Source organism: Brachionichthys hirsutus, chromosome 12, assembly GCF_040956055.1.
Source record: "Brachionichthys hirsutus isolate HB-005 chromosome 12, CSIRO-AGI_Bhir_v1, whole genome shotgun sequence".
Taxonomy (NCBI): Eukaryota; Metazoa; Chordata; class Actinopteri; order Lophiiformes; family Brachionichthyidae; genus Brachionichthys; species Brachionichthys hirsutus.
The window spans coordinates 13207000-13220562 of NC_090908.1; the positions used below are offsets into that span (position 1 = coordinate 13207000).

At 44.7% G+C, this 13563-nt stretch overlaps 1 protein-coding gene across 1 annotated transcript; it reads right to left on the reverse strand.

Annotated features, from left to right (window-relative positions):
- Positions 1–512: 512 nt before the first annotated feature.
- Positions 513–12982, reverse strand: LOC137902128 (sterile alpha motif domain-containing protein 9-like). The gene is made up of 3 exons (XM_068746188.1): positions 12608–12982; positions 5977–6037; positions 513–5815 (listed from the first exon to the last, which is right to left on the reverse strand). The coding sequence occupies exons 2-3, from the start codon at positions 5998–6000 to the stop codon at positions 1313–1315; spliced, it is 4527 nt and encodes a 1508-aa protein (XP_068602289.1). The 5' UTR covers positions 6001–6037; positions 12608–12982; the 3' UTR covers positions 513–1312.
- Between the last annotated feature and the right edge of the window lie 581 nt (positions 12983–13563).

Below are 13563 nucleotides of genomic sequence, written 5' to 3' on the forward strand. Positions count from 1 at the left end.
AGTCACGCCCCCACCTGACCAGCATGCTAGCATGCTAGCAGGCGCTGCTAAGGGCGGCCCGACCCGTTATTAGTTTTAACGCCGCTATAATGACCCATCTAAGTTCTGAGCGTCCCTGCAGGTGAGGCGGGGGCTTCAGTGAGTTGCTCCCTGACCCCCCCCCCCCCCCCCCAGCATCATGCATCGCCGCTATATCAGCTTTCCTGCTTTTACTGACCATGCAGAAAATCCTCTCCGTGTTTGTGCTGCTAAATCCGCCGGTATTTTCCACAGTGGGACCGACCGACCCCCCTGACCCCCCCCCCAAACGGCTTAACGTCTCCAGCCCACTTTACTTAAGAGAACCTCAAAGCTGCAGCCCAGAGCTCCGATGACAAAGGAAGGTCCCTCTGGACTGGACCCCTTAAAGTTTCTGGTCTCTTAAGTCCAGTAAAGGGTTTTCCTATTTCTGAGCTGGTGGCGCCCTCCAGTGTCTCATGCATGTAAATACACCCTTAAAGCCAGACCACTATTTAACTTTGTGTTTAATGAAAGCAGCTTTACATATTTGAAGCACATTGAGAAGCACGTAATGTACAAAATAGTACACTAGTATAGTATATTATAGTACACATCTAAATATACCCGACATTTAGGGTAGTAAAAGTTCATGAACATGGTGATCAATAAAAAAACTAAACTAAGGCAGAAATAACACAGAACATCTTTATAGAGAAACAAAAACGATAAAAGTGCTTTTGTATTTCAAACATCATGATCGTGGAGCCCGACTGGTGGCTGGGGGGGGGGGGGTTCTGGAACATTACCGGGTTATGATCGTGGCGCCCGACTGGAGGCTGGGGGGGGTTCTGGAACATTACCGAGTTATGATCGTGGAGCCCGACTGGAGGCTGGGGGGGTTCTGGAACATTACCGGGTTATGATCGTGGAGCCCGACTGGAGGCTGGGGGGGGTTCTGGAACATTACCGGGTTATGATCGTGGAGCCCGACTGGAGGCTGGGGGGGGGGGTTCTGGAACATTACCGGGTTATGATCGTGGAGCCCGACTGGAGGCGGGGGGGGGGGGGGGTTCTGGAACATTACCGGGTCATGATCGGTTCATTCAGAGTCGCACAAATGAATTCTCCAAATCAGGAAATTCATGACAGAAAAACAAAACAAAGATTTCCACGATTAAAAAGCGTTTAAAATGAGAAACATCTAAATGACATTTTTAAAAGGCTTGTTGTGATCTTAAGACTTGATGAATGGATTATTTTCTAAAAATCAAAGACGCGACGCTCTGGATCTCTCCTGGAACCCGGCCCGGTTTCAGAGCTCGCTAATGTCCAGTGCGAGGGGGCCTTTCATGGTGAAGCCCAGGAAGAAGGACACCTTGGACCCGGCGGGGCGCCCACTGAGCTGCCCTCGGAACACTGGAGCGACTTCCAGCTTCACCTCTGGACAGCAGGTCTCTGCCAGGATGGAGTCGCCCTTCACCTGGCCGGAGACCCTGCAGAGGAGTTCTTCCACCCTCTTGTCTTTCCACAGTTTGCCGTTTTCCCACATGGAGGGGAACTCTTCCTGGCTAGCAGCGACACAACGTCGGATGGCTCCGAGGTGGACCAGGCGTTCGTAGCCCTGCTGCCTCCTTCCCAAGAAGAAGTGGATGACGGGCCTCTTGCCGTTGCACACGTCGTCCATGACCGTGTGATACGAGGTCCTCACCTGGGAGATGTAGTGGCTCAGGTTCCTCAGCTCTGGACTGAGCAGGTTCTGTTGAGGCCACAGCAGCAGAACCGCCATGAAGTGCAGCGGCAGGTTCTCACTGAGTGGGATCGGTAGACGCAACGTTTCGCTCAGGAAATGGGTGAGCTTGGTGTACGGCTTAATGAGCGGCGACTGCAGCTTCAGCCGACTCAGCACAACGTTGGCGTAGAGGAAGTTGACCCTGTCCTTCACGGTCGGGTTCCGCTCGCACAGGAACTCGTACGTCCTGGCGACCTTCTCCAAGGTGTCGGGCGAGACGCCGTTGGAGAGGAACCTCAGGATCCCCGTGTAGGTGTCGGCTTTGTGCAGCTCCAGGTACTGCCTGGCTTGGAGCAGTTTCAACATGGATTTATTCAGAAGCGACGTGGAGTCCGTCCTGCAGAAATGCTTCGCGTACTTTTCGAAACATCTGAAGAGCTCGTTTTGGGCTACTTGCTCGCGGATGTCCGTCGTGCCAAATCTGCTGCTCAGGTTTACGAAGTAGTTATCGAGGAACTCAAAGTTCTTCTTCATTCGATTTTTCAGGTCGTGGATTACGTCCTCAAAGTTTCTGAGGTTGTAGTAGTAGAGTCTGTATTTGCTCTTCGAACGATCAGAGCTCTCGATGGCCTCCAGTTTGAGCTCTCCAGAGAGAACCTGCCTCAGGATGTCATGGCGGACGTTGTCAGAGGAGAACACCGGGGTCTTTTCCAGGACTTCAATGAGAAGGATTCCCACCTGGATCTCTCCAAGGCACCCTGATGTGTTGAAGGGGGAGTTGTCCGTCCTGACTGCCAATCGCTGAATTGATTCCTTCTTTGCGAGGTGCTGTGCTTCTTTGAACGCACTAATCGCTGACCCAGCCAACGTGAGAGACATCTCCATGGTCTCAGGAGTAATGGGACCTTCCTTGCTGCTTGAGATGACATTCTTCAGCTCATGCTTGATCACTTGAGCCAACGTGTCCGCAATATACGAGTTGTCTTTTGAAAGTTCTTTTGCTTTCTTTGCCCAAAATTTTGCCTCCAGGAAGTCCCTCTTCTTAAGGTAGTAGTACCTGGCGAGTAACTGAGCGATGACGGCGTCTTTCTCAAATCTTTTGGACGCATTCTTTAGCACCATTTCTTCCAGTCCTGGGGTTTCCTTTATGATGTTTTGAACAAGGGGTGAGAACTGAGACTCTTCCACCGAATGATATCTCTTCACCAAAATGTGGTGGATATCCTGCAGGAGTTTGTCTTTGCCTTGTATGTTCTCAAAGAACTTGTCTGTGGTCAGCAGGAGGTCGGCAATATCCAGTTTGCTCACATTGTGCGTCTTTTCAAGTTCCTCCAAACAGAACCTGGCGATACTTGAATATTTGATCTGGAAACCTTGGTGTACTACCTTACTCTGAACAGTACAACTGGTCATTAAAGTTGAAAATTTTCCGAACAAGTCTTCGACTTTGACAGTTCCAAAAATTGGTTTTCCATGAAAAGCGAGGAACTCCTCACACAGAGAGACTGAGAGTGAGGCGCCCTTACAGTAAACATGCATCAGAACCAGAACTGCCAGGAGCTGCGATGGTTTCTGGGTGAGGTTGAAGCTCTTCAGGGTCTTGGAGGCCACACCTTGTGCGTAAGCTGAGCTGAAGTTCTTCTTGATGAACATGAATCCGTAGAAGGTCTCCTGAGCATTCTTGTAGGTTTTCTCGATTTCTATAAGTTTTTCTTCAAACAATTTCTGCTCTTTATCGGAGAGATTATTTCCCACAAACACTCGGTCCAGGGTTTCCGTGTCACACAGGGACTCTGACATCATGCAGTTTAGGAGGACCACCTGTGGCGACTTGGACTGGATGTGCTTCTTCACACATTCTTTTTCAATCAGCTGTTGCAGCTCCAGCACTTTTTCCATATCATCAAAATCATCTACCATCAGCAGAACCGGGACCTGGGGTAATTGTTCTTCCTTCTTGTAGGTTAGAAGTTTGACAACTTGCTCAGCGATTTCAGGGAACTCTGCATGTCTGTCTCTGAGGACAGCACAGCGGAATCTGTCCCGGAGAGTCCATAAAATATGCATGGCCAGCGTTGTTCCACCACATCCAGGTAGATGCATGAGGTTGAAGAGCACACAGGCCCTTCTCAGGGAGCACATGTCTGGAATGACGGTGTCCATGATGAAGTCAAACTTGTCACGTTTGATAAATGGCATGGATCCCGGCTGATCCGAGTAATGGAAGTTCCACCACGACACTTTTCTGCCCGTGTAGAAGTTCTCCTCTATGTCGAGTTTGTCCTCATTTCCTCCTTCGCATTGGTTCATGCACAGGATGTCTAAAGTGTTCAAGCTACGCTCGACTTTCTTCTCGAGAAACACTTTGCTTCCTCCACCACTGGGTAGGATACGTTGGGTTCTACGGTTTTTGGACAGAAGGCTGAGGACAGTGCCGTTGACTTCAGCGAAACTGAGCTCATAGATGCATCTGTCAGAGATGTCAATTCCACATCGAGCATCGATTAGGTCCCTCCAAGAGGTAAATCCATTCTGACTGTCACAAATACAAAGGATTTGGTCTTTGCCTTTGAGCTCCTGCAAGAAAGTACTGAACGTCTCGACGAGAGGGTCCATCTTCTCCGTCACGGCGGACCAAAGCAGGAACACCACCAGGAATCTCTTGTTCGGAAGCACATTTTTCCGACACAAGAAAGAAATGACATCTCGAACTGAGGCTCCCTTTTCTATTAACCACCGGTCCATGTTTGAGGGCGCTTCATTCTCAACACCGCCATTGCAGAATATCCAGCTGGTGCGTCGCGTTAATTTCAACTTGTCTGCAATGTCCTCAACACCTTCAGTGATTTTATACTGCACCGGTAAATGGCGGTTCAGAGGACTCTGCTGTTCAAAGTGATGCTGTAACCCATGTGGACTTGATTCTGGGTCAAAGTCCAGAACGGCTGTTGGGTTGAGTTCCACCAGAAATCCTAGCGATTCAAAATGGACTACATCTGATCTGTTAGTGACGATCACATACTGCTCGAAGCAGGACTTGTCCAGAGACAGAGAACCGCCCGTCACCATCTGGACTAACCTGGAGCCTTGGGTGCTGCTCCTCACGACGCCGAGGCGCTCCTCTTCTGCTCGTTTCCTGCGTTGTGATAGGTGTGGCAGCCCGGCAACAAACTGGTTGTATTCCTCCCGAGGTTTGGCAGACGTGGTTGGTAGGAGAAGGTCCCTGCTACTGCCGCCGTCACGGACAAAGAACTGCGGCACCGATTTGGCTTCGGTCTGGTCCGTTTCATAAGCTTTGGCCTTTTTCTTGGTCTTCTTGACGTTCACGCTGTAAGTGTGGTAGGCGCCTTCACAGATGGTCGAGTCAGGAACAATGTCCACTTCTATCACACATTTGTTGGTCGGGGTCATGTTCCTGTTGAGTACTTCAACAAACCGAGGAGGCTTGATGCAAATCTGAGCAGCCGGCCTCTGTTTGGGCTGGAAATACCCCTCGATGGCAGATCTGAGCTCCTTCGTAAAGGCCTCCCGGTCCTCAGCCACCACCCCCAACACTTCACCGTGGGTGAACTCTGGCTTGTCCCCTATTCCAAAATGGATGGTGCCATTGGTGCGGCAATTCATGCAAGCAGCGGCGAAGCGAACCACCTCAGCCGTGAACTTGAGCATTTTAGTTTCTGCTGTCGTGTGGATGAAACCTTTATACTCGTGGCACGGCTCAATCAGGTCCAAAGCACCGGACTCTGTAACATCGAGGAAGTTGCCCTCAATGAACCGGTAGGTGTCGTTGTACCGACCAAATGGATACGGCTTGCACGGTCCTCCGGGCTGATTCATAGAACTCGCCGGTTCTTCGTGCTCCAGTTTCCCGACCTGGTCTCTGGCATGAATGATCAGTTTTGTTGGTCCTAAGGTCACGCCCAAACCCGTAAAGTCTGCTGGTTCTAAGAGCAGCAGACTGGACCCATTAATGTCCTGCTGAAACAGCATTTCTGCAACGCTGTCATCAACGTGATCCAACTTGAGAACCCACTCTCTGACTTCATGTCGACTCCAGTTCTTCATCTCACGCGAGAGATCCTCTTCCTGTCAGCAAAGTAAAAATGATCTTTGGCTAAATTCTCTGAACATGTTGATTAGATCGTCTCAGAAACGATAACCGCTACTATAAGACGACTCAAACACACTAGAAATGATTCTTCTGAAGGAGCATCTTATTTTGAAGTCTACGCTGGACTGTTACTTACCTTCCAGTCTCCTGGTTCAGCCATGGCGGCGTTGGGTTCTCCTCCAGAGATGTAGGAACCACTGAGGAGACAAAGATAACCTTAAATGAGACCAGAATCGAAGCGGACCAGGAATCAGGCTTCAGCTTTACCTTTCTCCCTGGTCATCCATCCATCATCACAAACCACACGTCTTGTCTTCTGATGCTGCAAGAGACAAGGGAAAGAGAGACCGTGTGATCGGTCTACTGGCCGATCACACGGTCTCTCCGCGCATGACCACTTCCTGCTGGTCACTAAATGCATCTTGATCTTTACACTAATGGATGCTGCGCAGAACAATCAGAACCTGGAGTGGAATTCAACACTTTAGCAGAACCAGAGGAACCAGTTGACCTCGTTCCACACTAACTGATGAAACCACCACTTGATGTTGACCCAAAAAACATCCTGCTGGAACCATCTAGTAGCCGGTTCCCCCCAATCAGAACCATCTACGGTAGTAGCCGGTTAGCTTCCACCAGAACCACCAAGTAGCCGGTTCCCCCCAATCAGAACCATCTACGGTAGTAGCCGGTTAGCTCCCACCAGAACCACCAAGTAGCCGGTTCCCCCCAATCAGAACCATCTACGGTAGTAACCGGTTAGCTCCTACCAGAACCACAAAGTTGCCGGTTCCTCCCTTTTAGAACCACCTAGTAGCCGGTCCCCCCCTCTTAGAACCATCTGATGATGATGAATATATTTATTAGATAGAATGTTAAGAGTACAAGTACAGTCAAACAGTAGCATGTATTACAGTACAAGTACAGTCAAACAGTAGCATGTATTACAGTACAAGTACAGTCACACAGTAGCATGTATTATTTTTATTTATTTATTTATTTATTTCGACCACGTAAACAACCAAGAATAAAATGATAAAACAATGGCAAATACATGCGCACACATATACATAAACATAAATACACATATATACTGTACACACATATGCAAAGACATATTCACACACACACGCAGCACATGTAATATTAATTAACAATAACTCAAACACTAAATAATAACCATAATGCACTAACTATGCAATTTACGTGAGCAAAAGGGAGTAGGAAGAAGTAAATACTTATTTAACCCTACCCCTTCTAAACTTAAACATCATCTTTCCTTATCAATTTACTAGCTAATGTACATAAAATTATTTTCCTTTTTATAATATACATTATTTGCTATTAAAGATAGCAATTCACACCATGTTTGGACTCACGAGTGATATTGTCAGGTATTGTCCCTGTATGTTTGCAAAATCATTTCTTTGTGCCTTCTTTTAAATAAAGTCAAACTCAACATATTTTCCATTTCATTACTCAGTCTATTCCACAGACAGCAATACAAAAACCCTTCTTTGTTGTGCGTATTCTACGGACCTTTAGATTTGACATATTTCTGAAATTGTATCCCTGGTGTCTCTCATGAAACATTTTTTGTATATTGTGTGGTAATAAATAGTGTTTTGCTTTATATAAAACTTGAATTGTTTTGTGCTGTACTAAATCATTAGTGTGTGCTTTATAATCCACATTATGAACGATACGTATAGCTCTTTTCTGCAAAATAAAAATTGGTTGGAGTGCAGTTTTATATGTGTTTCCCCATATCTCTGAACAATAATGTAGATATGGCATGATTAGAGAGTTGTATAGAATAAATAAAGCTTTATGATCTAAGACATGCCGAGCTTTGACAAGGACTAAAATACTGCGAGAGACTTTTGATTTAACATACCTAATGTGAGGTTTCCAGCAAATGTTGTTGTCGATTATCACTCCCAAAAATTTTGTTTCCTTTACTGTTTCAATGTTCACACCATCAATTTGTACCTGATTCTGTATATTATAATCTCCAAAAAACATAATTTTAGTTTTGCTCAAATTTATTGATAATTTATTTTTGTCGCACCATATTTTTATTTTACTTAATTCCGAAGTGATAACATTCAAAAGTTGCTGCAAATTCTCACCCGTACAAAAAATATTTGTGTCATCAGCAAACAAAATACATTTAACCAGTCTAGATACGTTGCATATGTCATTAATGTAAAGGAGAAATAGTTTTGGTCCCAATACTGACCCCTGGGGGACCCCACACGTAATTTTCAGTCTTTCTGAAGAACAGTCACCGACCTTAATATATTGCTCTCTATTTTCTAAATAACTTTTAACCCAATTCAAAGCCACACCTCTGATCCCATATAACTCCAATTTCTTAATCAATATATCATGGTTAATTGTATCTAAAGCCTTCTTTAAATCAATGAATATTCCTGCTGCATATTGCTTTTTATCTATTGAATCTGTTATCATTTCTACAAGTTCAGTTAAAGCAAGTGATGTTGAATGTTCTGATCTAAATCCATATTGACTATCAGCGAGTAAGTTATATTTTCCTATGAATTTGTCTAATCTGTAAGAAAATAGTTTTTCTAGGATTTTTGAGAATTGAGGTAGTAGAGAGACTGGCCTATAATTAGTGAAATAGTGACAATCCCCAGTTTTATATATCGGTATAACCTTTGCTATTTTCATATGTTGTGGAAATTGCCCAGTTTGAAATGAAAGATTGAAGATGTGAGTAAGTGGTTTAGAGATCCCTATGATGACCTTTTTTAGCATCTTCATGTCCATATCATAATCATCAGTTGATGTTTTGTTTTTACATTCATTAACCGTATTTATTATTTCATTTTCCTGTATTGCATTTAGAAACATTGAAGAGGAATTTCTTTCCTTAACTTCCTCGAAGGGTCCATTCATATTTGTCTTGGGTATGTTTTCTGCCAATTGTGGGCCAACACTTACAAAGAATTGATTAAATTTGTTAACGACCTCCTTCATATTATCAATCTTTAAATCATTATCCATAAAGAAATGTGGAAATTTATGCTGTCTCGAGCCATTTCTTATTATCCTGTTTAAAATATCCCAAGTACCTTTCATATTGCCTTTATTCCTTTCTAATATTTTATTATAATAATCCTTTTTACATATCCTCATAATACTCGTCAACTTATTTTTATATTTATTATATTTATTTTCAGCTTCTAACGTTCTGTACTTTAGGAATTCTCTATATAATGTATTCTTCTTTTTACAAGCATTTTGAAGACCCTTTGTAATCCATTGGTTATTATTGGAATTTTGTTTTATTCTGTTGAGTTTAATTGGACAATGTCTATTGTATAAGGCAGTAAAAATATTTAAAAATAAATCATATGCTTTATCACTCTTATTTTCTTTATATACAACTTCCCAATCCTGCGCTAGTAGATCATTCCTCAGTTTATCCAAAGACTCTTCTGTCTTAACCCTTCTATAATGTGGTTTGTTGTCATTCTGGATATTTCTATAGCTATTGTTGTAAATTGTGAAGACTGGCAGGTGGTCACTGATATCACAGACTAGTAATCCACTCACTGTATTATTGTCAATATGATTTGTAAAAATATTGTCAATGAGCGAGGCACTATGAGAGGTAAGACGGCTAGGTCTGGTGATTTTAGGATAAGGACTTAAACTGTATAATGTGTTGATGAATTCATTTGTTATTTTATGTTCGTTTTGGTTCAGTAAATCAATATTAAAGTCACCACAAATAAACGTGACTTTTTGATTTATGGAAAAATTATCCTCCATCCAGTCCCTGAACAGGTCTATATTTGAACCTGGTGTTCTGTACATGCAGCTCACAATGACATTTTTCTTTCTCTCTAATAATATTTCTATCGTAATACATTCAAGAACATTATCCACTACCACAGACCGCTTTTCATCAACTTTGAAAAGCATCTTCCTGTCCACAAACAATGCAACGCCACCACCCTCCTTATTTTCTCTATTCACATACACCAGTTCATAACCATCCAGCTCAAAGTCAATACCCCTTTCACTATTCATCCAAGTCTCTGAGATAGCAATGATGCTAAAAGACTGTGTGAACTGGCTTAGGAAATATTTTATATGATCAAAGTTAGCATACATACTTCTGCTGTTAAAGTGAATTATTGATATTTTGTCTCTAGAAATGATAGTATCGTTAAATTGACCTTCTGTATAATAGTGGCATTTGTTATTCATGTTAATGAGAAGGTTATTTTCTGGATCAATGTCATTTTCTATGTCCTGTGGATGATGATCAGTGTAATAAAAAGGGTTTATTTCCAGATCGTCATGATCGTTAATCCATTGTTGAACATTCATAATTCCAGGATGCATGAATGTTGTGTGTTCTGTCATTGAACTTGTGCGCGTAGTTACCCATGCTGGCTGGCTGGCTGGCTGGCTGGCTGGCTGGCTGGCTGGCTGCTTGCTGTTGTCGCATCTACTTTGAAGCACTGTTGCGAGGACGAATGATCAGTTTGTCATGTCGTAGATAAGCGATGTCTCCTCTTTCTCTGGCGGCTCTCAGGTCTGGCATCAGCTCCTTCCTCTTCCTCCTCACGACATCTGTGTAGTCTTCATTTACGTAGATCTTGGTTCCCTTCAGGTTCTTGGTATGTTGAAGTATGATTGATCTGTCCGTATACCTTAAAAACTTCACCAAAATAGGCCTGGGCCTATCTCCGGCAGGTTTTCCTATACGGTGTGCTCTCTCCAGCTCCACGTCCTTTCGTATCTGTAATTTCTCTACCAAAACGCTTTTCACCTTTTCCTCTGTCTCAGACCAAGTCTCTCCAGGTGACTCGATCATCCCATCAAAGACCAAGTTGTTCCGTCTGGACTGTCCCTCCAGATATTCCATCTTATCAGTGACAGCGGGCAAACTGTCACAAAGTTTGGACAAATCTGTCTGTATAGCATTGCAGTGATTAGCTTGTTTAGCGTTGTTCGTTTTGATGTCATCCACCTCTTTCTGAGTAAATTGCAAGCTTGTTTTTATTCCCTGTACATCTTTTGTTAATGTCTCCAGCCTAGCGTTAGTGGAGTCCATTATCATTTTGACAAAGCCTTTAAAGTTTTCTTGCTGCTGCTGTTGCAGCATTTCTTTAACTTGTGCGAGCGATACTGGATCGTCTTCATTTTTTCCATCTTGTTTGGATTTCGGTGGCATTTTACTTCAGGCCAAGTTACTCACACTTCCTGAAGTTGTAGGCGTTGCCCGAGTTGTTGTTGCCGCTGGACCGTGGTTGTCGGCTGAGGTAAAGCCGCAACACGACAAACAACCACACCACCGAGTTCCAAAATTATATCCAAGTCAAAAAAATCCAAAGCCGATATTTTTCCTTGGATTCGATTACAGTACAAGTACAGTCAAACAGTAGTATGTATTACAGTACAAGTACAGTCACATAGTAGCATGTATTACAGTACAAGTACAGTCAGACAACCTGTCTAAGAGGAGCATTTCTTACGGTCTTGTTTCCGTTGAAAGTCCTTCGTACATAAATCATCGACATTTAACAAAACAAATAAAACGAATATTAAATTACTCAATTGATGCAAAATAACAATAAATGACACCACAGATCCATCTAGTAGCCGGTCCCCCCCCTCTTAGAACCATCTAGTAGCCGGTTCCCCCCCTCTTAGAACCATCTAGTAGCCGGTTCCCCCCCTCTTAGAACCATCTAGTAGCCGGTTCCCCCCCTCTTAGAACCATCTAGTAGCCGGTCCCCCCCCTCTTAGAACCATCTAGTAGCCGGTTCCCCCCCTCTTAGAACCATCTAGTAGCCGGTTCCCCCCCTCTTAGAACCATCTAGTAGCCGGTTCCCCCCCTCTTAGAACCATCTAGTAGCCGGTCCCCCCCCCTCTTAGATCCATCTAGTAGCCAGTTCCCCCCCTCTTAGAACCATCTAGTAGCCGGTCCCCCCCCCCTCTTAGAACCATCTAGTAGCCAGTTCCCCCCCCTCTTAGAACCATCTAGTAGCCAGTTCCCCCCCCCTCTTAGAACCATCTAGTAGCCGGTTCCCCCCCCCTCTTAGAACCATCTAGTAGCCAGTTCCCCCCCCCTCTTAGAACCATCTAGTAGCCAGTTCCCCCCCCCTCTTAGAACCATCTAGTAGCCGGTTCCCCCCCTCTTAGAACCATCTAGTAGCCGGTCCCCCCCCCCTCTTAGAACCATCTAGTAGCCAGTTCCCCCCCCCTCTTAGATCCATCTAGTAGCCAGTTCCCCCCCTCTTAGAACCATCTAGTAGCCGGTTCCCCCCCCTCTTAGAACCATCTAGTAGGCGCCCCCCCCCCCTCTTGGAACCACCCATCCTCCTATATTGCAGGTTGTTGGGAGCCCCTCCCACTGGAGGCGGGGCACACCTCGGACTTGTCGCCAGCGCGTTGCCAAAACAACAACCTCTCAAACCCACGCAGAACATACAAACTCCACACCGACGGGATTGGAACCCGGAACCTTCTTGCTGTGAGGCCACCGCGCTAACCACTACACCTGAAAGCGACCGCTGTGACTCCCTGCGGGTTTGATCCGGTTTGAGGTTCTGTGTGGGTCTGAGGGGGTGGTGGTCCGGTATCCGGTACCAGGAAGTAGCTGCGCGCTGGACCCGCCGGCCGACGCAGCTCAAACGCGCCGTGACAAAATGACGTCACGGCGTTTACGTTCCCGTTTTTCTGAACAAACAACCAACGCAAAGAGGAGAGAACGCACCGACCTGAACCCGCAGAGGAACCGGGACGTCTTCGCTGCTGCGGAGGCGAGGAAGAGGAAGAGGAGGAAGAGGAGCACACGGACCGTCTCCGTCCGGCGGCTCCGGTCTGCGCGCGACAGGCGGAAGGACTTTTCTAGAAACGACGCAGGCGGGAAGGGCGGGTTTCATCAGAAACGAAACCTAAAAGTGTGTGTGGGTGTGTGCGTGTCTCGCGAGAGAATCCAAGCCACGGACACGAGAAGAAAGGATGGCTGTTCCGGTACTCCGTTACTTCCGCAGTAACGGATCCAACATTCTTTGAACCTTTAACACTGTAAATAAACATGTACAGTTTGTGTACGTGTTTATTTGTTTACAGAGCAAACATCTTAAACTGTTTTAACATTATCTCTTTATTTATTTTAGGATTTTGAAATGACACAATAAAAATTATTTAAAAAATGATTTCATGTTGTCGCCTCCGTTTCATCTTAAGCAGTGAAATCATTTCAGAAATTGATTTCTCCATTTTCTGAAATGAAATTATTACATTATTATTATTACATTATTATTACACTATTATTATTACACTTATCAATACGGATGCTGTAACATGAATTCAGCTTTAGTTTTTTCCAAGCAAACATTTTTTACATGATTTTAATATTTTATAAATAAAGTTCTTGGACTTTTAGAAAACAAAATAATTTATTGTGATTGAAACATTCATTCATCTTTAAACATCCAGCCCCAATTTACTGATCGGCCTCATCAATAAGCAGCGCGTCGTCAATGGGATGCGATTACATTGAGATGATGTCATCATCTTCTGTTTGATGATGTCACACGTTTGCTTTGCTTTATTACCATGGAAGACTTGAATGCTGAGATGCACCAATAACTACCCGCCCAGCTGGTGTGTGGGGGGGGGGGGGGGTCTGTCCGGTAGTTACACTGGGCTGTAACCTGCCTGGGGGGGG